Consider the following 25817-nt stretch of genomic DNA (forward strand, 5'->3'; position numbering starts at 1 on the left):
ACGAAGAGAAAAATAATTATTACATCCCTTCGAATAAGTATAGAATAAGCCATGAGGCATGTGGAGCTTTACTTTTATCTTTGAAAAATATAATTTGAAAAAGAAGTATCTTCCTAATATTTAATCCTGTATATCACATATGTGTATTATGAGCCAATTCAAATTTTTAAAAGCGAAGCTTTTCTATAATTAGGGTCGGTCCGTACGTCCGTCCGTACGTCCGTCCGAGATAGTTAGCTTTTATTCGTTAATTTAGGCATGTTAGAATTGTCCTATCGATTTCAAACTTTGCATGGTGATTCCTGTAGTAGTTAGGTACGATTTAGAAAGCGTAGCAACTCTATAATCGTTACCAGAATGTCCGTACGTCCATTTTAAACATGTTGATTTTTTTACTTTTTTAATAACAATTTTTTATGTGATAAAATCATCCGATTGATCTGATTTTTTCATTACTGATTCCTATTACTATAAGGTACAATATTATGAGCGAAGCATCTCTATAATCAAGTATTAAAAATGTCAGTATGTCCTTAAACAGAATTCTGTATTTAAGAAGTTTTGCAACAAATTTATGTATAATTTTGTCAAACCTTTTATTTTCATATTTTGTATATTCAGTTCTGACACTCAACAAAAGTTAATGTTCGTCTGTCATATCGTTTCAGAGCTTCGCTTTTATGGATGTTGTCATCCTTGTTTAATTTAAATTCCTTATTTACTTTTTAACATAACTGTGCACTATCATTTTCCTACGTTTTAATAACAGCATGTTGATAAATGTAACCAAAGGATCTCGCTAACCGCTGAACCAATTAACCCCTTCCCCCCCCCCCAATTATTTTTTTTTAATTAAAATTAAAAATGTGGGGAGTGGTCGACTCAAGTGCCCCTAGAGGCCTCTATGAGCGTAGCCGCTAGTTTTATAAAAAATAACATAACGATCAATCTACTAATTTTAGAAAATAAAGTTATTTGTTGTTTATACATTACACTAGCAAAATTACATGATATTATACATAAAAGCAGAGACTATTTGTTCCAGCTGTAAATAAGACTGGAATTTTGACAAACATTATACATTAATCTACTTAGATATTACTGAGAAATAAATTTGTGCATTGTGTATAGAAAATAAATATATTAACAAGCTTGTTAGCACCATTTTCACAACATTTGGTGGCTAATTTTGCTTGTGTCAATATCGTGACTGATTCTAACAAATATTTTAGATTGGTCCCTTGGGAGCCACACCTCCCTTGCACATTATTCCTTGTTAGACCGTAGCCTAGTATATACCACCATATCAAATATTTTCAAGGGAACTTAAGTTATTTTGGGTTTTAGGGAGTATTTTTTTCCAACTATAATTCTTCATACAGTTAATTTCATATTGAGAGGTCTACATATTCAAACACGGGGAAAATTTTGAGAACACCATAAAAGCTTTGGTGTAAATTTTAAGCTTATATTTAGTTTATATAATCTTCCTGAAAACGCCCAATCATACATCTTACTACTCAAGCACTTTTCCAATTGCGCATAGACTACACTGTTGAAAGGTTCTGAATGGGATCCAATGTTTTAGTTTAGTTAGTTAGTTTTAAGAAAGAACATCTTTCTATTCAATATCAACCTTTGACAAATATAATTACTAGGTTTAACAAATATAGCACAGTGAAAGAGTTTCTCCTTAGACGTAGGAAATATTAGTTTAATCCATATCCAATATTATTATACACTAGTTAATTTAGAAAGAAAATAATAATATTATTGAGAAATTTAGGTTTAAGCTTTTGTAGATGAATATTATTAGTGATATATTTGTCCATACTAACCGTGATGCGTTTTAGTTTGCCTGATACCTTTGTATTTGATCTATAGTATCGAAGTGGAAACATATTATTTGGGAATAAAAAGTTAGAATATAATAGGAAAGAAAGGTGATTTGTTTTTAGGGAATTCACACCTTTGCATGAAAAATAGTTTAAACATACCGAGGACTAATAAAAGATTTCTGCAAAAGGAAACACCAATTGATCTAGCTGTTTATGATAAATTAACATTCATTTATTTATTAATTTATCTTAATGTAATTTTATCTTTCGTAACAACATCATGATATATGAATTTGATTAATGTCTTTTAAATATTTTATAATGTGCAGTATTTTAAAAAAAATTTAATGTTCCATTAGGTAAATTTATGCACATACTTTACTAAAACTTTTAATACTAAAAAATTAGAAATATAAGGAATAGTAAATTGACAATCAAATTTTTTTTTTTTTTTTTACAAACATAATCATATAGATAAAATGCTCTTTTCAGATTTTATTTAAAAAAAGAGACAAAGTTTGCTAAAAATAAATAGCAAAGGAATCTAAAAATACACCCAGATGTTTTATAGACGAATATCTTTATAAAAAGGTAAAACAACATATTTTTAGACATCTATTTAAAATAGGAGCTGAGAAAAAGACACAGCTTATATCCAGTTTCAAAACACAAGATCTCCGAATCCGATGAGTTGTTCTTTTGTTTATACCCTTTTCCCTGCATAAAAAAGGTTCAATGCACCTTAACTTGCCTTTTGAGAGGGGCGTTCCAGAATTAGACACTTCATTTAGAGGTAAAGAAGGATTATACTTTACCATGAGATTTTGATGACCTCCGAATTAGTTGCCGAATGTGTACGCAGTTTCCTGAGTGTTTCCTCATCCTAGCTCAATATTTACTACTAGCTAAAAATCTTCAAACTTCCCTCAAAAAATCTAAATTTGAATGTATAAACGATTTATACATTATAAATTTGAATTTTTCAAATTTTGATATTTTTTTTAAAGTTTGAAGCTTTTTTAGCTAGTAGTAAATATTGAGCTAGGATGGGGAAACACTCAGGAAACTGCGTACACATTCGGCAACTAATTCGGAGGTCATCGAGATTTTAGTTCATTTCAAGAAAACCCATATCCATCGAAACAACTGTAATATAAAAGCTTAAAAGACTGATATCTATGTGTAATTCTATAAGGTTAATAAATCTATTAACCTCTTTTTTGTATTTTATGTTTTACAGTAACGTAAAATAAAGGGATTTTAGATATAATTGAAGTAGTGATAATCCATAGGTTGAGGAAAATTTGGAGAAAAAAAGATTTAGCCGCAGAAAGTTATGAAGTTTATAGCCATTTTATAGATTGCTAAGGACCAAAGTATCTTATAGATCATTACAATAAATAAACATTATCAATATTTCAATTCATGTATAAAAAAAACCTCGACATTTCTAATAATGCCAAATAAATATTTTTTATGTTTGAACCTCTATGAATATTTCATATATCTTTTATCCTTTGTATACATTAAATTGATTAGAATGTACATCAGAAACAACGATGTGCTGAAAATGGATTGCCTATTTCTTAAATAATTTCCAAATGTGTACAGCAGATAACCCAAATATTACGAAACCTATTTTAAGCTACTCTGGTCAAATGGAAAAGCGATATAATGTATAAACATTATACATTCAAAATTTCAATTTTTCAAATTTTGATTTTTTTTTGGAAGTTTGAAGCTTTTTTAGCTAGTAGTAAATATTGAGATAAGACGCGGAGGCTAGGTACACTTTCGGAAACTAAAATTCAGTACATCGAAACAACCCTTGGATTCTAAGTATAATAAATTAATAAAAGCACACTAGAATAAAACCTATATCAGCCATTAATTTCCATGTGATAATTTGATAAAATTAGCCAAGGAAACAACTTTTCCTTTCACCATTTTGGGGAATTTGCTCACAGTTGGAAATATTAATACACTAGAGGCGGCGTTCTAAAATTATCCCGTTATTGGCTAGATTGAAAATTAATCGTTTAACCCCGTATTTATGATTTTGTCTCTCTTTCTATAAAATATTTTAGGATCCTAGTATTTTTTTCTGTTTCAAATTATCGTCCTGAAAGGGTTAAAATGTCGCTAGTGTCAAATTATTTTAAAACCAAGTTTTCTTTGATTTACTATTTTATAAATTTAAATTTACTATTTTATAAATTTGAATTTTCTATTTTATAAATAGAAATTCAATACTTTAATACAATTCACATAGCAACATGAAAAAAAAAATATTCTTCATAGAGTAAAATAATGGGTCTTATCGTTCTGGTCAATGAGAGTTTATTATCGGAGCACTATGAGTATTAAACACTCTACTATTGAAAGACTCGAGCTTATTTATAGACGTTTATTTCCTATATTGATCTGTCATGGATCTTGAGGCATTAAAGCAAGCCGTTTTATAAAAAGTCTGTCGAAAATAATTCATAAAGTAAAAAACAGAAAAAGTAGTCGCTCATATAGGTATAGAAAACGTTACATCTCTACAATTAAAGCCCCCTTTCTGACATGCTAAGAACAGTATTTAAGACCAAAAAGTAGTTTCCCCCGACGTCCAGACAAAAGGACTTGCTACTTTATACCATACTAGCGGCTACGCCCCTAGAGGCCTCTAGTGGCACTTTAAATGTTTTTGTTTGATAAAGTCTCTACTTTAATTTTTTTGTACGATACCTCTTCATTTGACGTTGAAGTCTCCTAAACGTGTTTTAAAATTTCGATTTTTTTGTCATTTCTCTTGGGAGGGTGGTGGTACCCTCCCCCAAAATAGTTAAAAACCTTCCCGGGACTTATGAGAAGCTACCCTGTTAAGGAGAACCCGATCGGTTCAGCGGTTAGCGAGATCCTTCGGTACACACAGACACACAGACAGACACACAGACATCCTGTTACTTTAGTATAAGGATTTTTGTAAACACATCCTATCTTATTAGATCTTATAGGGGGGGGGGGGGTAATCTTGTCAATGGCCTTAAACAAAATGTATACAAACTTTCACAAAATTGATCAAATTCCAAATTTTTAGAAAGTTTTCCATCAGTCTAGGAAAGATTTTAAGGTTTGGAGAAAAGGGAGTTCACCACCCCCTTACAAATATGGCCCATATTATTAAATTACCAACCCCCCAAAAAATTTTTAAAAAAATGAATATTAATATCCCAATCAATATTAACTATTGAATTATTTTGAGAAGCAAAGGAATCTAAACACCTTTCTTCAACTAATTATATAAGTTATACTCGAAGAATTTTACACTTTAAAATTAGTGGGTGTGAGAACTGAAAAACTAATATTCTCTTTTTGTCGCCAGTCTAAACACTGCACATAATAGGCCGGCAGTATTTCATATTTATACGTTACAGTATTTAAAACTAGCGGCTACGCCCCTAGAGGCCTCTAGGAGCACTTGAGGAGGGGGGAGTCGAATTTGATAACCCAATTCTTTATTTTAGATTTTAAAAGAAAAAGTAAAAAAAAGTAAATTTTTATTTTAGTTAAAAAAATAGACATTTTTTTGGGGGGGGGTAGATTTTTATTTTTTGGGGGGGTTGGGGGTGTCCCACCCCCCAAGAAAATAGTTATAAACCTTCCCGGGACCTATGAGAAGCTACCCTGTTAAGGAGAACCCGTTCGGTTCAGCGGTTAGCGAGATCCTTTGGTACAAACAAACACACAGACACACAGACATCCTGTTACTTTAGTATAAGGATAGAAGTAGAAAAATACATAAAACAATGTTTAACAAAAATACTTTATTCCAAAAAGATAGAAAGTTATTAATGCTTAAAAGAAACCATAGAAAGTATATTTTTTTTCAAAAAGTAAAGTTGGAGGGGGAATTGAGTTTTTAATCATGACAATAATCTGTTGTAATAAAAACTATCTTATTGAAATTAATTCTATTTAGCACAAGTTTATAATTTACTTACTTGGTGAGAAATTTCCATTCATCCTGTGATAAAATTAGAATTTGTAAAAAAAAAATCTGCTGAAAAAAATTATTTAAAGTAACTTGGGTGTAGTGTGCTTAGCAAGAAGATAAAATTCAACTTTAATGTCCATACAAAATTACAATTCAAAAAGAATAAATTTTGAAAGAAAGTCTACCCTTTAATGCTTAATTCTACCTAATTCTGCTAGAAAATAAAACTTGCAATTCATTTGTACCTGTGTTCATGTTATTGACAAAAAATTTTGAAGCACAATCAAAATTTAATATTGTATTGTTTACGAATCAAATCTTAACCTTATAATTTTTATTTAATAAAAAGCAAAATAATAAGATTAAACATTCAATTATATAGCTTATTTTTTATGGTCATTCTGTATTTTTTGCTTGTTTGTATGAACTTCCTGTTCCTCATAAATCATATTTTCTATTCACCCGTGTCAAACTTTTTAAAACACAGCTCACACAAAATTTTAACTTTGACTAAGATTGAAAAGAAAACCCAAGGCCTGATCTAGAATAGAGACCGTTGTAATGCAAAATAAAGAGAAAAACTAGTTTAAAACAGTTGTTACAGAATCAGGATAAGAGAACAAAAGCTAGTTATACCTTTATAACTAATAATAACCCAAATAGTAAGGAAGTAAAAAAGCTACTAAAGGTTAAAGATTCATTCCAGATTTTATTTAAAGCATAATTATACATTCCATGGGCCAAAAATATATAGTTCGGAATTTTCTCCAAAAAGAACTATCTTTTCCGTGAATAAAACTAAGCAAAGTTGAGTGAAGATTCATTGGACAAAAAGTTTGAATTATTTTTATGCTCTTAAGTCATGCTGAAAAGTTTAAAATGTATGCATTTTTAGTTTTAAAAAGACTATTCAAATTTCGTTTAATCATACATTGAGCTTAGAAGAAAAAACAATCCAATGACATTTTAGTCTTCATCATAATCATTATTCCTTTTCCCGCCCTTTTTGCATGAGCAGACGGCCATCTTGGTTTCATACCACTTGGCGGTCAGTGGACAGAATTCTAGCTTGAAGATTCCTTCATCTTTCTCTCTCCAAACTACAGGGATGGTCAACTTCTTTCTGCCTGTCTGTGGTCCTTAAATCAATAATCAATATAAAGTTAATTATTCTCAAGGAAGATATGTATCTTCTGAAGTAAAACTATGCCACCACATAGAAATTATTACTATATAATATTTTAATTTTCTTATTGTATATAATAGATCCTTACATTTATCTCAATTTCAAGTCAAAATAATGACTCAACTTCTTGATAGTATTCTAATATGAAAATTATCTTCCTTTAGATTACAAATTGATAACATTTATACAATATATTACCTGGATTCTGAACAAAGTTCATGAATCCCTTGCATAGTTCCTCCTGTGTGGGTGGGTCAGCTACAATTCCGGTCTTCATTGGCATGGGTGTTTCCATCACAACAGCTCCTGATTTGAATAATGAATCTTAAAAGTTGTTTTATCTATGATAGTAAGTAACTTGATGTATGTCCATCTGAAGATCTCAGTAACCACTAAACCGAATGGGCTCACTCTTCAGGGAATATGCCTACTGGTCCTGTGGTGGTTTTAAAGTATTTAATAGGGGGGTGGGGCACCCCCCCCCCAAAAAAAAAAAGAAGTTTTTTCTTGATTTTTTGTAAGCAAAAAGTAATTGCTGATTATTGGGCTCTACTCAATAACCCCTTCCCACCGCCCCCCCCCCCCAAAAAAAAAACTGGGTTGAATTTTTATGAATCAAAATTTTTGTGTATAAGGCAAAGAACCTAGGTGGAATTTTTATGAATTTAAATTTTAGTGTATATGGAGAACAACCTGGGTTTAATTTTGCCAAAGAGTAAGTTTACAAAGAATAATGTTTGAAAGTATCTCTATAACTTTACGAAAAATTCTATATAGTAGGGGTGACTTCTTATTAACTCTTAGGTCAAAGCCCCTAGAGGCTAGGGGCGAAGCTGCTAGTAAAGTAATAAAGGTGTTATTACTTCTTGAATTTGAATTTTCTGTGTATTAACCAATAATAAAACTTCACCTTGAACTTTTTGGGCAATCAGAGTTATTCCAGCTTTCACATCATCATCAATAGCAGAAAAGATAACATTGACCATGTCATAAGCATTTCTCATACCATCTGATGTATCATTCATAGATTGAGTCTTGTTCATAAACTTTTCTTTTTCCTTTTCAAATAATTCATCAATGTTATCCTGGGTGACAGGTAGCAATCCTTTTACCATGCTGGCCATGCCTTTGCTTATTATTTTCATTCTCCATTTCATCACCTTGATTGTATCCATTGGCATATCCTCCATTAGGAATCTCATCAACACCTCTCTGATGGATTTCTTTAGGTCAGATGAGAGCCTTGATCCAAGCGTAGATTGAGAGTCTTGTTCTGGCAAGAAAATAAGCTCTTTGACAAAGAGAGTCATATCCTTTAGCTCTTTTGGCATTTTTGTCATTCCTTTTCTACTCATAAGTTTTCCCATCATATCTTTGAAAGAATAATCTCCTCTACCACTATACCTTTTCTTATATTCATAAGCACCTCTCTTCCTTCTGGCATTCCAACCTCCACTTGATTCATCATTGAAATCACTTGCTTCAAACGAGTCCATAAGTGCATCAAATGTGTCATCATCCAAATTTTCAAGCAGAGCATCAAATGCATCTTCATCACTATCAAAGTCATCAAGTGAAGGTAACTTATCCATTGGGAAATTAAATCCTTTGTCATCCTCTTTCATTTTCTTTGCAATCAGCTTTTCCAATTGAGCAACTTCGTCCTTATTGTAATTTTCATAAAGGAATTTTTGTATCTCTTTATTATGTTTGCTTACAGTACTCTCTAGCATGAATTTTGGCATTGCTTCAATCATTGTATAAAGATCTTTAAATGACTTGCCACTTAGCTTTTCTAAACCAGATTGACTGTTATACTCTCCTCCAAATTCACCTCCTCCCATACCATTTCCAGAACCACTGGATCCACCTTGACCTCTGCCTCCTCCCTGTCCACCTTTACTTCCTTGACCTCTGCCTCCTCCTTGTCCACCATTACTTCCTTGACCTCTTCCTCCTCCTTGACCTCTGCCTCCTCCTTGTCCACCATTACTTCCTTGACCTCTGCCTCCTCCTTGTCCACCATTACTTCCTTGACCTCTACCTCCTCCTTGTCCACCATTACTTCCTTTGCCTTTGTCTCCACTAACTCCATTACCACCTCCCATTCCTCCTTTATCATTGCCACCACCTCCAATACTAAATCCTCCTTGACCACTCTCTATTGTTCCTTTACTTTTGCCTCCTCCCATACCTCCATTGAAGCTGTTAGAATTTCCTTGGCCTTTACCTTTGCCTCCATCCATTCCTTCTTTGCCTTTGGCTCCTCCCATTCCTTCTTTGCCTCTACTTCCATTCATTTCTTCATCTTCAGAGTAATTAGGATATTCAGTTGAACTATACCAATCATCATTCTTTCCACCCCAATTCTTGGGTTTCTTTGATGACCAGTCATTATATTGATAGTCATTGGTATTATTATAATCCATATCATACTCATTATCATAGGCCATTTCAAATCCATTATAATCTGTAGATAAATGTCCTGGTCCATCTTGCCAGCCCATGACATTCATTTCATCATAGTCAGGTCTTCCCCCATACATAGGTCTATCTGAAGAACTTCCATAGTTAGGCCTTCCTCCATACATGGGTCTTTCTGATGAACTTCCATAGTTTGGTCTTTTCCCTCCAGAGGACCAACTGCTGCCATGCATATTACCTCCATTTGACTTCATCATCATCATCTTGTGAAACATTTTAGACAAAGATTCATCATTTTCAATCGCTTCCCATGTATCTTTCATGACCTTCATTAACTCAAGAATCTTAGTCTTATTATCAACCATAGTTTCATTAACTTTTGCTTTCTCAAGATTGGAGTAAAACCTCTCATAAGTTTTGCCAAGGTCATCTTTGATTGGCACAACATTTCCGTTTGCAGCATCAAGCATATTTTGTAGACTACTACAGTACTGTTGAACTTCATTCCTGTTCATGTCAGCAAGTTGCTGATTTAGCAGCAGTTTGTTGATCTTTTCTTCAACCTTATAACCTTTCATGACAGATCCTTTCTGAGTTATTATGGAGCGATCAGTTCCTTTCCATTGGTGTTCCAGTCTCAACAGTGCTTTCTTACCTAGACAAAAATTAATAGAGTGATCATCAAATTATGAAAATTAAACATGAAAAAAACAAAGTTAATAAAAAAAACATTTAAATAGTTTACCTAAACCCACTCCATAAGCTGAACAATCAGTTTCAGTCTCCATGTAATCACCAGTGTAATTAAGATTTACAAACTGCACAAATACATTGTCCGTTCTATTTGAGTCTGGAATCCTTTAATTAATAGGTAGTTATAACTTTATTTGCTTATAAACAAAATGTATTATGAAAAGTACTAAGATTTTGTTTAACACTTAAGATTTCAACTATTGAACTTATCATAACCTAACCTAACATGTTTGCTTGTGATCCATATGCAATTTAGGCAAACTGCAAAAAATTACCTGTTGTTAGGATCTAAAGCCACAATGAAAAGACCCTCATTGCCAATTGGTTCTGGCAAAATCATTTTTGCCAAATTTATTTTGGCAACCACAGAACTAGTTATCTCAGGAAGCTTGCCACCAGTTAGCTAAAACAAGTATTTTTGAAAATTAGATATATTGTAATTTGTAATCAAACATTGATATAATTAGCCCTAATCTGGGGGGGGGGAATAATTAATAATAGGGAGAAATAGTCAACATATAAGAGAATAACTCGAAAAATATGTTTCTTTTAAATTTATTGAGACACTACAAATTATTTTTAGCATGTTTGCAATCTTCAGGTGTCAATATAAATTTATAATTAATACATATGTATAAATACATTACTTATTTATATTATCAGTAAGACACAACAAAAGCTGAAATTTCTTTATGATATTTCATTTCTCTCTTTTTGCCCTAAGAAATTCAATTTTTATAGCATGTCTTAATAAATATGAGTGCTTTTGTACCAATAAGTGTACTCTTTTTAATAATTAAGGTAGTCAAGATTATTTTCCAATGGGTTAGTCGAATTAAGTTTAGACATCCTTTGTATTGTTAAATGTGCATCTGTACCTGGGCAGTAAAGTCAAGAATGCTGGAATTATGAAAGAAATGAGGGTTGTAAAACATATTTCCATCTTTAAGTCCAAGCTTGATAACATCCTGGTAAAGACCATCATTCTCCATGAACCAACTGTTGTTCTGATAGAAGTTGTAGATAACATCATAAACATTCAGTCCGTAGTAACCAAATTGCTCAGAAAAGGTTTCTAATATTAAACAGATACATTATTAACTATTAGGTAATTTTTTGACATTCAAGTTCTGGTTAATTACTTTAACACAGAATAAAGTGTCATTAATCATATTTAATTATAAAGATAACAATTATTCATAATTAATCATATATTACTAGGTAATGATTAAGGTCTACAACTGTAATTTTACCTTCAATTTCACCAAATGATAGAGGTAAGAAGAAAGCAACAACCTGGGGAACATCAGATGCCCACCTACTTGCCAGGTTTCCTGAAATCAATAATGTTAAAAGCAATATATGTATGATCAGTAAGATCTTGTAAATGACTAGACTCAAGAAAATAAGTGCAATTCCTAAAAAAAATGTTTTTCTTTCAAATTGAAAAGTCAAAGTCACAGGTTTAGAAAAATATTTTTTTTTAAGTGTGATAATATGAACCATTCCATCTTTGTTTGATATGGATATAATGGCTATAGCTGAAAGAATAATAATGCGCATAAATATACTCTCTATTATATGTGCTTTCTAATATTATTGAGAGAGTTGACTTGGGAAGGAGTTAGTCATAATTTGATTCGGTCTTAGTTTATTCAGGTTCTTATCATATTAGTTTGGACCATAACCATTGCTAATAGCTTATGAGGATATAGGCTTGAAAGGTAACTAATTTAATTAATGTTTTCTCAATACTATTAAATACTTAACCTATTTAATTAAAGGAAGCATGCAAGAAATACCACGCTTTGACTGCTGAAAGACTGCCACAATTAGACTCAATACCCCAAATTTGAGGCCTTCAGCTTCAATAACAAAAAGTTCTAGGTATTTAAAAAAGACATTTTATGTACAACCAATCACAGCTGAGCTTGTATTAGTTTACCCCTTAGTTTCCGCTATGATTTTTGTTTACAAATGCAATTTAAATCGAATTTTTTTCATAGATTTTGACTATGAAATGTGGTGTTTTTATTGTAAAAATGTAATCAGTTACCAACAATCTAAGTTTCTGACAAAGATAATTAGGTTATAATTTTGTGTCTAGGCGACGTAATTTAATATTGTTTTTTCTTTTATGAGCAATGGAAATCTTTAAAAAATTTCATTGTACATAAAATGCTATTTTGAAATGCCTAGAATTTTTTTGTTATTGAAGCTTAAGGCTTGGGCTATTGGGTCTACTTGTGGCAGTCTTTTAGCAGTTAAAGCGTGGAATGTCTTGCAGGCTTCCATTAAAATATTAAATATATTTTCTTTACCTTTGAGTTCCACATTTATAGTTGAAATACCCAGAGCAGAGAGAGGATTCTCTGTCCCCTTCTCAAGGTTTGTGTTGGGTACTTTGGTCGCAGTAGTCACAACTATTTCAAGACAAGCCAGCTAATAATGCAACATGTTTTAAGTTGATTCAGAGCTTTCATTAATTGTTTATTGAATTACAGACATACCCAAAACATGGAATAGTTTTACTTTAAAATTTAGATTCTTTCATTTAAAGATTAGGTTTTGCATATAAATTTTCAAAAAGAGGAAGGGATACATCACAAATAAAAATAGAATTCGTGGATAATGTGGCAGGTTATTTAGGTTGCTAATATAGTCCTCAGTTATTGGTTAGTACGTTCTTCCATGGTCAGGGGAGGGATTGGGTAAAGACATAAGTCAACTGGGAGAAACCAACACTTTGATTTCAAGGCCTTTGTCTAGAATGGTATTGAGTTATGGCTGTTTGGGGCCAAGGTATTCCCCATATATTATTTTTTCACGCAACTGACATGGCAACATTATGAACCATTTTTCTCATATTCATTTGAATCCGGTGGATAGGAACCAGTTCTCATCCATACGAAAAAACTATGTCTAGCATCGTATTATATCCAGCTTTCCGCGGATATAGAATGTACAATTATAAGATTAAAACTAGTTTTTTTTAGCCCCGAGGTGCCGAAGGCGAGAAATAACCATTAACGTTTTTAGTTATGACGTGATCTTGGACTGAGATTCGAACCTGTCCATTTCTAGACAACAAGATTATAAGTCGCGGGTTCATATCATGGTGGGGAACCATGGGCCCTTAAAAACCGTAAGGCATTAAAACTTAACCTAAATGAACTGATAATTCTTCTCACAAAAGCAAAACAGAATTTTAATAAAAATTAAACTGGTTTGTTGCCTAGTTTTAGGTCGGGGGAGTCAGAGCAAACTTTGTCCAGTTCCAGGTGATCAAACCATTTGACTTCTCCACTCTCCTAAAGTGAATCAAGAAAATAATTAGTAACATTATTTTTTCCATAGTTAATCTTAGCCTCATGAACCTGGTATTTACTGTAAAATGTTACAAGAATCATAGCATTTTATCACGTAGTTATCTAAACAAAGGGAAACTCTTGTGGTATACTTTTAAAATTCTTTTTACAACTTATCTACAAAAAGGTTTTGTAACTATAATGAGCTCCTCATATTTTACTTAAACTTTAAATATTGCTAAATACTTATTTTCCTATTAAATTTTTCCCAATCATTTTTAAAATTTCTAGAAGTTTTTATAATGAATGATATTAGTAAAATAATATTAAAAAAGATTTACCTGATAAGATCCAACAAGGTATGACCGTCCGCAGGCACTGTTCATCCTGGTTACAAGGTCAGTACCACCAACCTATTTACGTCGTCATAAATGTATTTTATATCCTTTTTAAACTAGAAATTTCAGTTAAAATAGGAATAATCTTTTCCTCCTTGTATATTTTTCCATTGACCTTTATGTCAAACCCATTTTAAATAACTAAAAAGATTACGTTTTTTTATGAAAAAAAAAAATCATGGAAGTTAAATTATTATCTTCTGTATACATTATAATTTTATTTAAGAAAATTCCTTTTCATTGACTGAGACAAGTTGGGCATCAGCTGTGCGGAATAGTTCCTTGCCACCACTAGAAGGCAGAGGGTAGGCAGAGTGCTCCAGGACAAGGTTACCTGGCCAGCTACTGTTCCACCAGAACAAAGTCAGGTTGCTACAAAAAAAAAAGTTTTTGTTTTGACCTAATTAATAATGCTTAGCAATTAATATTTATTTCATAAAACTGTTCCTTATGGAAAGTAAAACCAAATTAAACTCAAAAACATCTTAAAGTAAGAAAATTGATAAGTTGGTGAACCAAATATCCGTTCATCATAAAAATGAATAGCAACATTCATAGATAAGAAGTTGAACGAAAACGAATTAAAATAGTTCATGTTGAAATGAGAAAAAAATTGTATTGCTCAAAGAGTATTTATACTTATTATAAGAGATGCTTATTGTTATAAATGGACGTACGTCCTTTCTGGCAATAATTATAAAGTTGCTATGCTTTCTAAACGTCCTAACTGTAACAGGAATCATCATAAAATGTTTGAAATCGATAAGACAGTTCTTACATGTTTTAATTAATGATAATGCATTACGAACGGACGGGATGACCTTGAATCTGAAAAAAAAGCTTATTAACAGGAATTACACCATCCATGAAAATAAGATGGAAGGTCAATCGAACATTAAAGAAGGAATGGAAAAGTTTCACATCCTTCTCATTTTTTTTTATTATAAACGAACTATAATTATAAGGAACCTGCAGAAATCTTCAATGCCAGTAAACTCTCCCTCCACCTCTATGGTTGATTCCAGCTGTTTATCTGCGCATTTGAACCCCTGACCGTTGACAGTGGCTGCCAGGAGCCCTAGGGCCAGCGTACACTTGTACCAAATAACATCTTTTTGTCTCAACATTGTGAGATCCTACAGGATGGGCAGGGTATATTCATTTAAGGTAATTAAATTAGGCCATAAATAGTAAGTCTCGACAATTATGGTCATTAGTGGCGCATCTACAATAAACCAACGAAAGCAAAACATTCAGTAAAGCATTTTACAAACAAATCACAGTCTCATCACATGATAATGCACCCACACGGGATTGTAAAAATTCCTTTCAGTACCTTTTATGGGGTTAGGTTAGGTTGGTCAAACTATGGTAAAAAGGTGCTTGGGTATAATTAGAGAAAGCAATTCCATTTCAGTGGATTTCCAATCCTAAAATATATCGTAAAGCTATAACTATGGAAGGTCAACATGGCCGTTATGTACGTATGAAATTAAACAAGCTTAAAGAAGCAACGCTATTGAAAGTTATACAGAAACGTTTAACAACCTTTTAATTGGTCATAATTTGTTAACCTTAAAAAATATACCCTGTATCAGTGAAGTTTATTCACTGTACTCTTTCTAACTGCTAAGGAAATTTCCTCAACTTATGTTTGTGTGTGTGTATGTGTTTGACTGTGTGTGTACGTGTATAGGTGTGTGAATATAATTTTAATTAATATATTGATAAATGTAAAAAGTAACAGAGTAAAAAAAACTGGAATAACATTTTCGACTTAATGAAGTGATATGTAATTGAAACATGGGTATTTAAGTCATTTAGAAAATAGATTTGTAGCTATAAAGTATGTTTTGGCATACATTGACAATAAATAATTGAGTAGGATTTATATTATAGAAATATTTAATTTAAAAAGGATTTATATTATAGAAATATTTAATTTAAAATAATCTACTTTTAAATTAAATACCAAGTTAAGTCTAATAATTATTTGTCCTATATCAATATTAATGGGTAAGTTTTTTAGTATGTCTGTTGGTGTGTGTGTTGTACATATTGTGTTTGTGTGTATGTTTCGATATTGGTGGAAAGTCCAGCGTTTAAATCAACAGTGTATAAACGCTGCTTTTCAAGAGAAAAAGTAAGATGGTGTAACAGTATGTTGTCAACCCGGGCTTGCTTTATATCATGCTGTGCCAGACATGGTTCTAAGACCCTGCCTTAAATTGCTTGGTGACCACTCTGTGTGTGGAAAGCATGTAAACATTTAGCATTGACATTGGCCTTTGTCTGGGGGACGCTAGTCTTCATTCATTACTACCAAAATGGAGTAGTCTTAACTCAATTATATAGATAGAAAACTCAAATTATAATTTTTGGCAATTAAAAAAAAATTCAAATAAAATGTAATAAAATATTTTTGTTACTAAAGCCTTTCCTCCATTCTTTCCCAATTCGTTAATTAATTAATGTCAGTTTGACTTTAGTAAAGCGTTTAAAATTGTCAATCGAAAATATTACATAATATTACACATAATGTTTTGCTAGTTATAATTCAAAAATTTTAGCTTGTTTCTATGTTAATCACTAATGGTATGTTAAAAAAGAAGAGGCCTACCTATAGAAAGGCCTAATTAAGGAAAGAATAGGAAGTATTGGTAGGAACTGGTATAATAATTACCTTTGTCATTTACAGGACAATTATGTCAACAACAAACAAATATCTTTTGGATTTTTTTTTGGATATATAAAAACAGCAAATCCAAATTAATTTTACATTAAATGGCAAACTAAATTTTCTTCTTCTTTTCTTGAAACATTAATTATTTCGTGAAATTCTAATAATAAGGTAGAAGGTACTCCAATATATGGTTAAAATAAAGTACGTGTTGGAGGGTAGTTTTAACAAAATAAGAAATTAGCAAGGACTGCCTTCCTTTAACACTCTCCCAAACCTCAAACCACTGGGCAATTTCCTGTGCACGATTACTGGTTAAAATATTTAAGATTTGTCAAGTAAGTTTAAAAATGCGTCAAAATAATTAGAATGTGTTGTGAACTTGTGTTGACATACAATAGCAATATTTGTGTCGACCATGTATTCTAAGTCATAGCTTATATTAACACAAAAAGAAGTTATTACAAGGGGAAAATATGTAGATTCATTTATATTTTATAAAACTTTGAAAAAAATTAGGCTTTAATAAATGTGCAATGAGGTATATATAAGATATTGAAGTTCTTTATACATTAAACAAATATAACTCACATATTGCGTAGTTCTTAGTTGCGAAGCTACTCTTTAAATTTGTTTTCTCCGTAAGTAGGTATAAATTCTTTTTTAAAAGTTTTTATTAATTCTAACAATCAATTCATTTACAACTTAATATCATAGTTTAAATAAATGTTCATTTTTGTTGAAACTTTTTATTTTGTTTTTTTGACAGGCAAGCAAACGCGGCTGCGTCCATATTACCGGAGGAAATCAAGGGCAGCAATAATAAATAATGCGTGTGTGTGTGGATGTTTGTGTGTGAGTGTGTAGCCATTGTTTCTATGTGTTTGACTTTGGGCCTAAGTAGTCATGAAGAAGACAAGAGTCTCTTTTGTATAGCTACTAGGGCTATCAAGCTCCACAATCCACATTGTGACTTGACCCGCTGTCTCATGGGAGCTACTCTTCATTACTTCACCCTCGCCGAGTATTAGGTCACCGCAATGAATGACGCTCTACGTAGAGGAATCTAACTAAAAAGATCTTAGAACAAACAGATTAGTAGTTTTATAGGATCTTCAGTAGCAAATAGAGGACAGACAATCATAAAACTTCTTTGATGTAATCATAAATCAATAAAAGCTTTTAAATCAAGAAACAAAATAAATTAATATTTTGTATTTCTGTAAAAAATTTTATGTAAAAATATTAATAAAGAACTTTGAAAATCAGCTTTCAAAGTCAGCACAATATTCCGAGCAGGGATTTAGGGTACGAGCATCTTAAAATAAACTTGTAATAACTTACATAAGGTGGGTTCTTAAACTAATGTTAATCAGAGAAAATAAACTGTACTAAACCTGGATTAAAATAAGCAATAAAAATAATTATTTTTACAAAAAGTTGGTCTGTGGTCCATATACAATATGAGATTTTTGATATGATATTGGAAGATAAAAAACAAGTAGTGCAACTATCCTATAGCAGAACTGAGATTTTTTTCTAAGAATCCACAACCGGAATCGGAACAAATAATCGGACATATATGAACTTAAGTTCAAATTATATTGCCACTTAAATATTTATCTCTATTGTCACAAAATACATATTATCTGACCATCATAATAAAATTTTAGTAAAGGATATGTTTTTAAAAACTTTAATCCAGAACCAAAAGATATATATATTACATATATTCTGTTTATTTAATAGTGTTTTATAATATTTCTGGTGCACTTTGCTCACTGCCTGTGCTTTACTCCCCTTTTAATTCACTTCAATTAACATCGCCAACCCCCCACCCCTACCCAATAATACTAACTGGGATAATATTTATTATATTATATTTTTTTTTTGGAAAATTGTTTATGATAAAATACTTTCCGTATGGCTCAGGACCAGTTTAATCCAGGGACAATTAATTAGAAGCCACACAGAAAATTCTGCGTTTGAATTCCATCAATTTTCAGATGCATATTCTGTTTTATTCTGGAATCTTCAAAGGATGAAAAGAGAGGAAAAAAGTTTTTAAGGTTGAATTTTTCTTTTCCTGTATCTACACACACATGCATACACGCACACACACACAAACACATGTACATGTATGCTTCCTCAGGGTGTCCACATTAAGTATTGAATGATTCCTCGAACAATGAGGTGCAATTTTGAATGCATACTAACTAGAGATTTATTAGCTAACAGGATTTCCAAGTCTAAAATTTTGATTCTATAGCAATTCTAAAAATATGTTCAATCGAAAGAATGTTCCTACAAAGAATATATATGAACAAGGATGACAACATCCATAAAAGCGAAGAACTGAAACGGTAGGACAAACGAACATTAACAATTGTATTGTGTCAGAACTAAATAATCAGAATATAAAAGTATAAGAGTCGAAGCAAAATTGTAAGTAAATTTGTTGAAAAACTGCTTGATACAGGATATTGTTTATGGACATACTTTCATTTTTAGGACTTGATTATAGAGTAGCTTTGCTTATAATATTGTACTTTGTTGTCCCAGGAATCAAAATACCAAAAATCAGATTAAACAGATAATTAGATCACATAAAAATTTGATGTTAAAAAAGTAAAAAAATAAACATGTTTAAAATGGACGTATGGACATTCTGGTAATGATTATAGAGTTGCTACGCTTCTAAATCGTACCTAACTACTACAGAAATCACCATGCAAAGTTTGAAATCGATAGGACAATTCCAACATGCCTAAATTAACGAAAAAAGCTATCTGTCTCGGACGGAAGGATGGACCGACCATAATTATAGAAAAGCTTCGCTTTTAAAAATAAACTTACTTATGAGTGGTAATACTGTCATAAAACAGGTACAAAGTTTTAACTTTCTCTTGAAATTTAAGCAGTTTTTTTTATAATTCAAAATTATCTTTCAAAGATGATTCGTTATAAATATAATTAAACACATCACAAGCCTTATCATTTAAAAGATTTTTATCACGAAAGAAAGTAACCAGAGAAGCCAGCTGTTTTGCTGCAAGTCGCTATTGACAGGAACGTTTTTTTGGCATTGTAATTTGGTTAATTTTAGTGAAATAATTTTTCTACGCTGTTATTGATGTTATTTCCTTGTTTCTTTAACATAATATAAAACAACATTATGGTGTTTTTATTTATGTCTTTTTGTTTTATTGAGAAAGATACAATTAATTGGGAAAAATACAGTTTTTTCTTAATCAATTATCTTACAATAGTAACACGGATATAAACATGCAAAGAATTGTTGTCTCGTCTGTCTATTTATCATTTCATCTCATGTTAAAGCTGTCAAAATCTAAGAACTCCTGAAAAACCTTGGAAGAAAAATTTGCTGAATAAGTTAGGTAGGAATAGGAATTACAGCAAAATTTTAGATTCATTATAGGGTTTATAATTGAATAAAAATGGAAAATGTGAACTTTTTTTAAATTCGTCTGCAGGGCGCATATTATAATGCCAAAGTAATGGCAGCCAGCTATATATTTTGGTAGCTGATAAGCATATCAGATTGCAGTTATTGGTTGCTCTACCTTCTACATTTCTTGGGGTAATTGAATAGAAGCTGCACAACTAAATAAATAGTTTACAAAAACAGTAACTTACATCATTATCTTTTTTTTTTCATTTTCTCAATAAATAAATAGACATTGTGTAAAAAGTGTAATTTCGGCAGGGAGAGAAATAACAATTACTGGGAAATTAATCTTCTTCCTTTTATTCTCCCAAGCTTTATCAGCCATCTAAGGTATATATTTAAATATAATAAAATGGGGGGGGGGGGGGAGTTGAATTGTTGTCTATTGTACTATTCTTGTATCCTAAATATTTGGAATATTACATAAAACAAAAATCTAAAAATTACGTTTTTATATTTTCAAATTAAAGCGTATATTCGTCAGTGAAAAATCAATAAAATATTTTCAAACCTTATCATTCGTACAATTTGGATTGCAATATTTGTAGCAAAAACACTATGATTACTTACTTAGAGTACATATTTAAATTTCTTGATTTATGAGCTTCGCTTTTATGGATGGCATTATCTAGTTATTTTGAATATTTAAATATTATTTTCCCGCCTCTTTAAATAATATTTTCATGCCAAAAAAGGTAAAATTTTTGAATGGTAAAAGTAATATAAATAAAATAGTTTGTGAACTTTCCCCTTTATGAAAAGAAAACATTAACTTTTCCTTCTTCTCTTACACTGAACACAACATTAAAATTCACTCTTTAATTTTGTTATATTTTCTATATTCTAGGGAAAGCAAGGATTATAACATCCATAGAAAATGACTTAATACTAACAAAATATAGACCATAGGTGTCAAAATAGCTTAACTAATTACATACGGTTAAATGGTATTTCGTCATCTGGTAAGTCGACATGTGATATTTAGATTGTTATGGGAAATAACTGGGTAAAAATAAAGCATATGCTTGTAATGATGGTTTTACATTTTACAGTTGCACATCATTACAATTGAAAAGCTATGCTGTTGTAAAAAAAAGTTGGCTTCTATGTCAAGAAGTTTTATCCTGGCTGTGTAAACTTGGGTTCTGCAGCCAATACCAGAGTCAAATTGTATTAAAATAGTTCACCTTTACTGCGCATTTTTGGAAAAACATATTGCAACAAAGATTAGTTCGACGAATTTTGCTTCAGTTAAAGATTATCCAAAATGTATAAGGTTTACTAATTTCAGCCAGGATCAATTGACACTTTTATATGATTTGATACCAATTTCGCTTAGCTGCGTATTTTTCTAAAATGCACAAGTGGCTAAGCATTTTGTGGTTTAGTGCGGATGTTGTAGCGGATGCTGAGCCCTGGTGTAAACTCATACTTTCAAATAAATTAGTAAACTTTTTCCTAACTCAATAAGGTGCACAAAGTTAGGGCACATGGGGAGAAACAAAATCAAATTTAAACAAGAGAATGAGACTTAAGATGGTTTCCAGCCATATTTGTTGTTATTGAAAGTGATGCTTTACAATATTTGAGTTAATACTAATGTACCTTCTAACGTCGGTCAGCATGGGTCTAACCATTAGTTGTGTTAAAATTATGTTTTGGATATTAAATCTTTAAAAATAAAATATTGAATGATAAAAAATTAGTTAGGGAGAAACGATGAGAAAGTCAGTTTTTTAAACATTTTGATGCAGGCCTTTTGTTATAAATATACCTACTTAGTTTTAAGCTTCACATTGTTCAATGGATGGTTTTGTGCTACTTTGTTTTTAGAGTTATGTCTTGGGATGGTTTTGGGCTATTGTCTGCCCTATAATTCTCCTTCGAATATTGAAACCCTAGTTGAAAATTAAAGAAGACTAAAATTCATTATCTGTCAACGACCAAACAAAGCGTATCTACTCTATGACTGAAAAATTGACTTGATGTATTGACGAATTCTTATTTCTAAGAATTTCAGAAAGTACACTACCAATCTAATTAATATGTCTGTTTTAGGTTTATCAAAAATCAGGAAATAATAGTCTCTTAATCATAGTCAATTTACTAGTGCGTGGTAAATTTAAGTATACATGAGAATTCTTTTTAGGAAAACAGTGTTGTTGGTTTAGTTTGAACAAATACAGTTCAATCAAACTGGAAAGAAAGCGTAGTTTATGCGTTTTCGTAAAGGGAAGAGAGTTACACATTATAAACTCCACACCAAATTATTTTAAGTCATATTAAGAAATTATAGTTGTAACCCTGACAATTAATATTTATCTAAATAGTATATATATATATCTCTTCATGCACAGTTACTAATCTTGTCGAATGGGTTCCAACCTGTTGAATACACAACCTTTGTCTAGATGTTCTAACTGTGCATGGTAATGTGTTGGGCTGGTTTTCTGGCCATTGTATTCCTCCTATGTTACTATTAGTGTACCGCCTTAGTATGAAGCAGTATGATTTAGACTCGGACATGGTGGCATGCAGGTTTATGCATCCTTAGTCTTGCCTTCATATTTATCAGTTCTATATGACAGGATCAATTTTTTTAAGCTACAATAATCCAGCACTCTAAAAAACCTTAGTCCTTAACAGTCAATCCATTTTCCTGACCTTTAACGATAGGTGGTAAAATTGGGGGCTATGAACGCCGAAACGCTAGATTGCTTCCATCCTGTGCCACTAGAGACAATGATATAAAATGATATAGAAAAAAAACTACCATTAATGGTTAAAAATATTTAAACAAAATAAAATTCACAGATTAGAAACTTTGCCTCTTATACACAAAATGACCATATCACAAAGCATATGCCTTTTCATCAAATAATTTGTAATAGAATTATTTTATTTTGCACACCCCTCTGTTTTTTTGTAAATAGATTGATCAATCATAATTTACAATGGTTTTGGGTTTTATGGGTAAATTGGAAAATTGATCACTTCATTGTTATTACACATGAGGTAATATTACCAGAATTTTTATATTTAAAGAAGTTGTATCAACTTTTTTTTTATAGCTAGCCGGTCCTTTTAGTAAGTAGTAGATGTAAAATTTTTCATAGAATTCAGATATGCAATCGGTTTTTTTTGTAGACCTCTTATTTTTTAAGTAATTTAGGTACTAAAATGCAACAAAAAAAAAGAAAGAAAATGGCCATTATGAACAAAAATAGTAAGATCTTTAATTTGACACCTTACTTTTTCAATTCTGTCAGGTAATTATTGAAAAAATCGATTTTTTTAAACCCACGAGAATAAAAACTTTGAACTCAATTTTATCATTTCACAAGTAAAAAAATATGGGTTCATATATACCTTTAGAATCAGAAAAATATTACGAATCCATTGTAAGCAAAATTGAAAAAAAAAGTTTACAATATAGTATATAAACTACAACAAAAGGAATTATATGAAAATATCATATTATATTGTACAGGCAACGTCTTAACTTTTGAATTGGGTATAAAAATGGGAAGGGGGTATAGAGGGGGTAAAGAGGGGGTAAAAAAGGGAAGACAATAGTGTTGCCAGAACAAAAAATACAATTGGCTATTTTTATATTTTTTTATTTTTTTACTTTTTTTCAATTTTGCTTACAATGGATTCGTAATATTTTTCTGATTCTAAAGGTATATATGAACCCATGTTTTTTATGTCTGTTTGAGAAAATATTTAGGTCTAAAGTTTTTATTAAACCGAGGTTAAAAAAATAGATTTTTTCAATAATTACTCAACAGAATTTTAAAAGTAAGGTGTCAAATCAAAGATCTTACTATTTTTGTTCTTACTGGCCATTTTCTTCTTTTTATTTGTTGCGTTTTAGTACCTTAAAACCGACTTAATTATTTTTTTTAAAAACTTAAATTACTTAAAAAATAAGAGGTCTACAAAAAAACCGATTGCATATCTGAATTCTATGAAAAATTTTACATCTACTACTTACTAAAAGAACCGGCTAGCCATAAAAAAAAAGTTGATACACCTTCTTTTAACATTTTTATTTTCTATATGTTTTAATAAATAATTTTAAGATCATTTGACCTTCAAAATTAATATATTGTACAATAATGAAAAAATCCAGACAAATTAATCTTTTAAGTCTCATTTATACAACTCAATTGTTAAATTGATAATATTATAGCATTCTAAAGGTTCTATTACCATATATAATATTATCATGTACAAAATTTTAACCATCAAACTTATTTGGATTCTTTTTCATAAGTAAATCGAGGGCGCCAAAAGTTTTCCCCAATTATACCCCTTGAGACTCTGTAGGGATACATTGCGCCACAAGAATTTAGGATTTACATACATAAAATTTACTTATATCTTATTAGTACTCTTAAGATATAAGATATGTACAAATCAATAAGATGTTATTGTCTTTGATGTCCCTTTAGAGGTATGCATGTATAGAACAATTCCAGTAAGCGTATAAACCTTCTTTATAGCATTTTTAATTATTCTCTGTCTGCCAAATTATAAATCCTGTTTGGATATTATAAACTTGGTATTTTTATTGAATAAAAATAAGATGAATTAGAAATATAAAAGATCATAAAGTATGTTGTTACTATACATTTTTAGATTTTATCGTAATAATACCCTATGAATTTTGAAACACTGTTTAAGCTATAACGAGATGTGCTGAATTTTAATTTCCAAATGAGTACGCAGTTTCCGCGGTGTTTCCTCATCCTATCTCAATATTTACTACTAGCTAAAACAGCTTCAAACTTCCAAAAAATCTAAATTTTAAAAATTAGAAATTTGAATGTATAAATTGTTTATACGTTCAAAATTTTGAAAGTTTGAAGCTTTTTTAGCTGGTAGTAAATATTGAGATAGGATGAGGAAACACCGCGGAAACTGCATACACATTTGGAAATTAAAATTCAGCACATCTCAAAAGATTTATAATCTTCAGGGATGGAGATGACATTAAACTAGTTTACATTACACTAGTACCCAAATTTTATAAGCAAGGTATCTTATTTCTTTGATAAAAAAACTTAGGATAACTTTGTTCAATTTGTATTCCAAACTAGTAGTTTTTCAACCAAAAATGACAATCTACTGAAGAAATAATTCTGATAATCATTATCCGTGCTGTTTATTAATTATCCTTCATTGTCTTATCCCTTTAGTTCCCTGATAATTGTGTCAATTTACCTAATTGCACCACAATTTAAATGGAAACCAAATTTATGAAGATTTCCCGAATACTGGAACCCTAATGTGAACAAATACATAAACTGTATGGTGTATCAACCCTGTTTCATCATTTAAATGCTGAAATCATTTGTATATTTTAATGGAACAGATATTCTGACATATTTATAAATTATTCTTTCTTGTACAGGGATATGGATCATTAATCTTAACTTTAATAAAACCTATAGAAGAATGGGTGCATATTTTTGTTGAAAATGAGCGTCACCTTAATTGATTTTTTATAACACTTATCAAAAAAATAAAGTGATAATTATAAAGATTTGCGGGAAAAAAATCACTTAAATCTTAGCATGTACAACCCGGTGGGATCATTTAAATTTACCGGAGCCCAAAATAGATTAATTTTATTTTATTCTTTTTGTGTAATAAAAGTTATATAAAAGGAGCAAAAAAAAAAATTTTATCCTTCTGTTAAAACTGAAATATTCTTACAACATACAATTTAGCACTATTCCTTCATTCACAGTTTTAAACACATTTTTATAAC

General features: G+C 30.9%; 2 protein-coding genes across 4 annotated transcripts in view; both read right to left on the minus strand.

The window, feature by feature from the left end:
• The window catches only part of dock (SH2/SH3 adaptor protein dock), a 592107-nt gene that overhangs the window by 336122 nt on the left and 230168 nt on the right, over positions 1 to 25817 (minus strand). The gene's annotated exons all lie outside the window — the stretch shown is intronic.
• Positions 5636 to 15569, minus strand: LOC145310982 (uncharacterized). 3 transcript variants are annotated; one of them, XM_080150503.1, is made up of 14 exons: positions 15478 to 15569; positions 14859 to 15025; positions 14122 to 14261; positions 13833 to 13903; positions 13419 to 13494; positions 12505 to 12606; positions 11437 to 11517; positions 11062 to 11258; positions 10459 to 10586; positions 10176 to 10288; positions 8973 to 10085; positions 7917 to 8882; positions 7205 to 7312; positions 5636 to 6959 (listed from the first exon to the last, which is right to left on the minus strand). In XM_080150503.1, exons 2-14 carry the CDS (start codon positions 15014 to 15016, stop codon positions 6787 to 6789), a joined length of 3426 nt encoding a protein of 1141 aa, XP_080006629.1. In that variant the 5' UTR covers positions 15017 to 15025; positions 15478 to 15569; the 3' UTR covers positions 5636 to 6786. The 3 variants fall into 3 exon arrangements, with proteins under 3 accessions (XP_080006629.1, XP_080006628.1, XP_080006627.1); XM_080150502.1 differs by having other exon boundaries at positions 7917 to 8918; XM_080150501.1 differs by having other exon boundaries at positions 7917 to 10085.

The sequence above is a fragment of the Acartia tonsa genome, chromosome 2 (assembly GCF_053477335.1).
Source record: "Acartia tonsa isolate MP-2025a chromosome 2, ASM5347733v1, whole genome shotgun sequence".
Classification (NCBI taxonomy): domain Eukaryota; kingdom Metazoa; phylum Arthropoda; class Copepoda; order Calanoida; family Acartiidae; genus Acartia; species Acartia tonsa.

What these genes read in the sequence shown, in the direction of transcription:
- LOC145310982 (XM_080150501.1), bottom strand. Translation starts at nt 15,016, where the DNA reads ATGTTGAGACAAAAAGATGTTATTTGGTACAAGTGTACGCTGGCCCTA. An exon ending in TATAAATGTGGAACTCAAAG is followed by an intron (nt 11,518 to 12,504) that starts GTAAAGAAAATA and finishes TATTGATTTCAG; the next exon opens with GAAACCTGGCAAGTAGGTGG. An exon ending in GATTGCCCAAAAAGTTCAAG is followed by an intron (nt 7,313 to 7,916) that starts GTGAAGTTTTAT and finishes TATTCAAATCAG; the next exon opens with GAGCTGTTGTGATGGAAACA.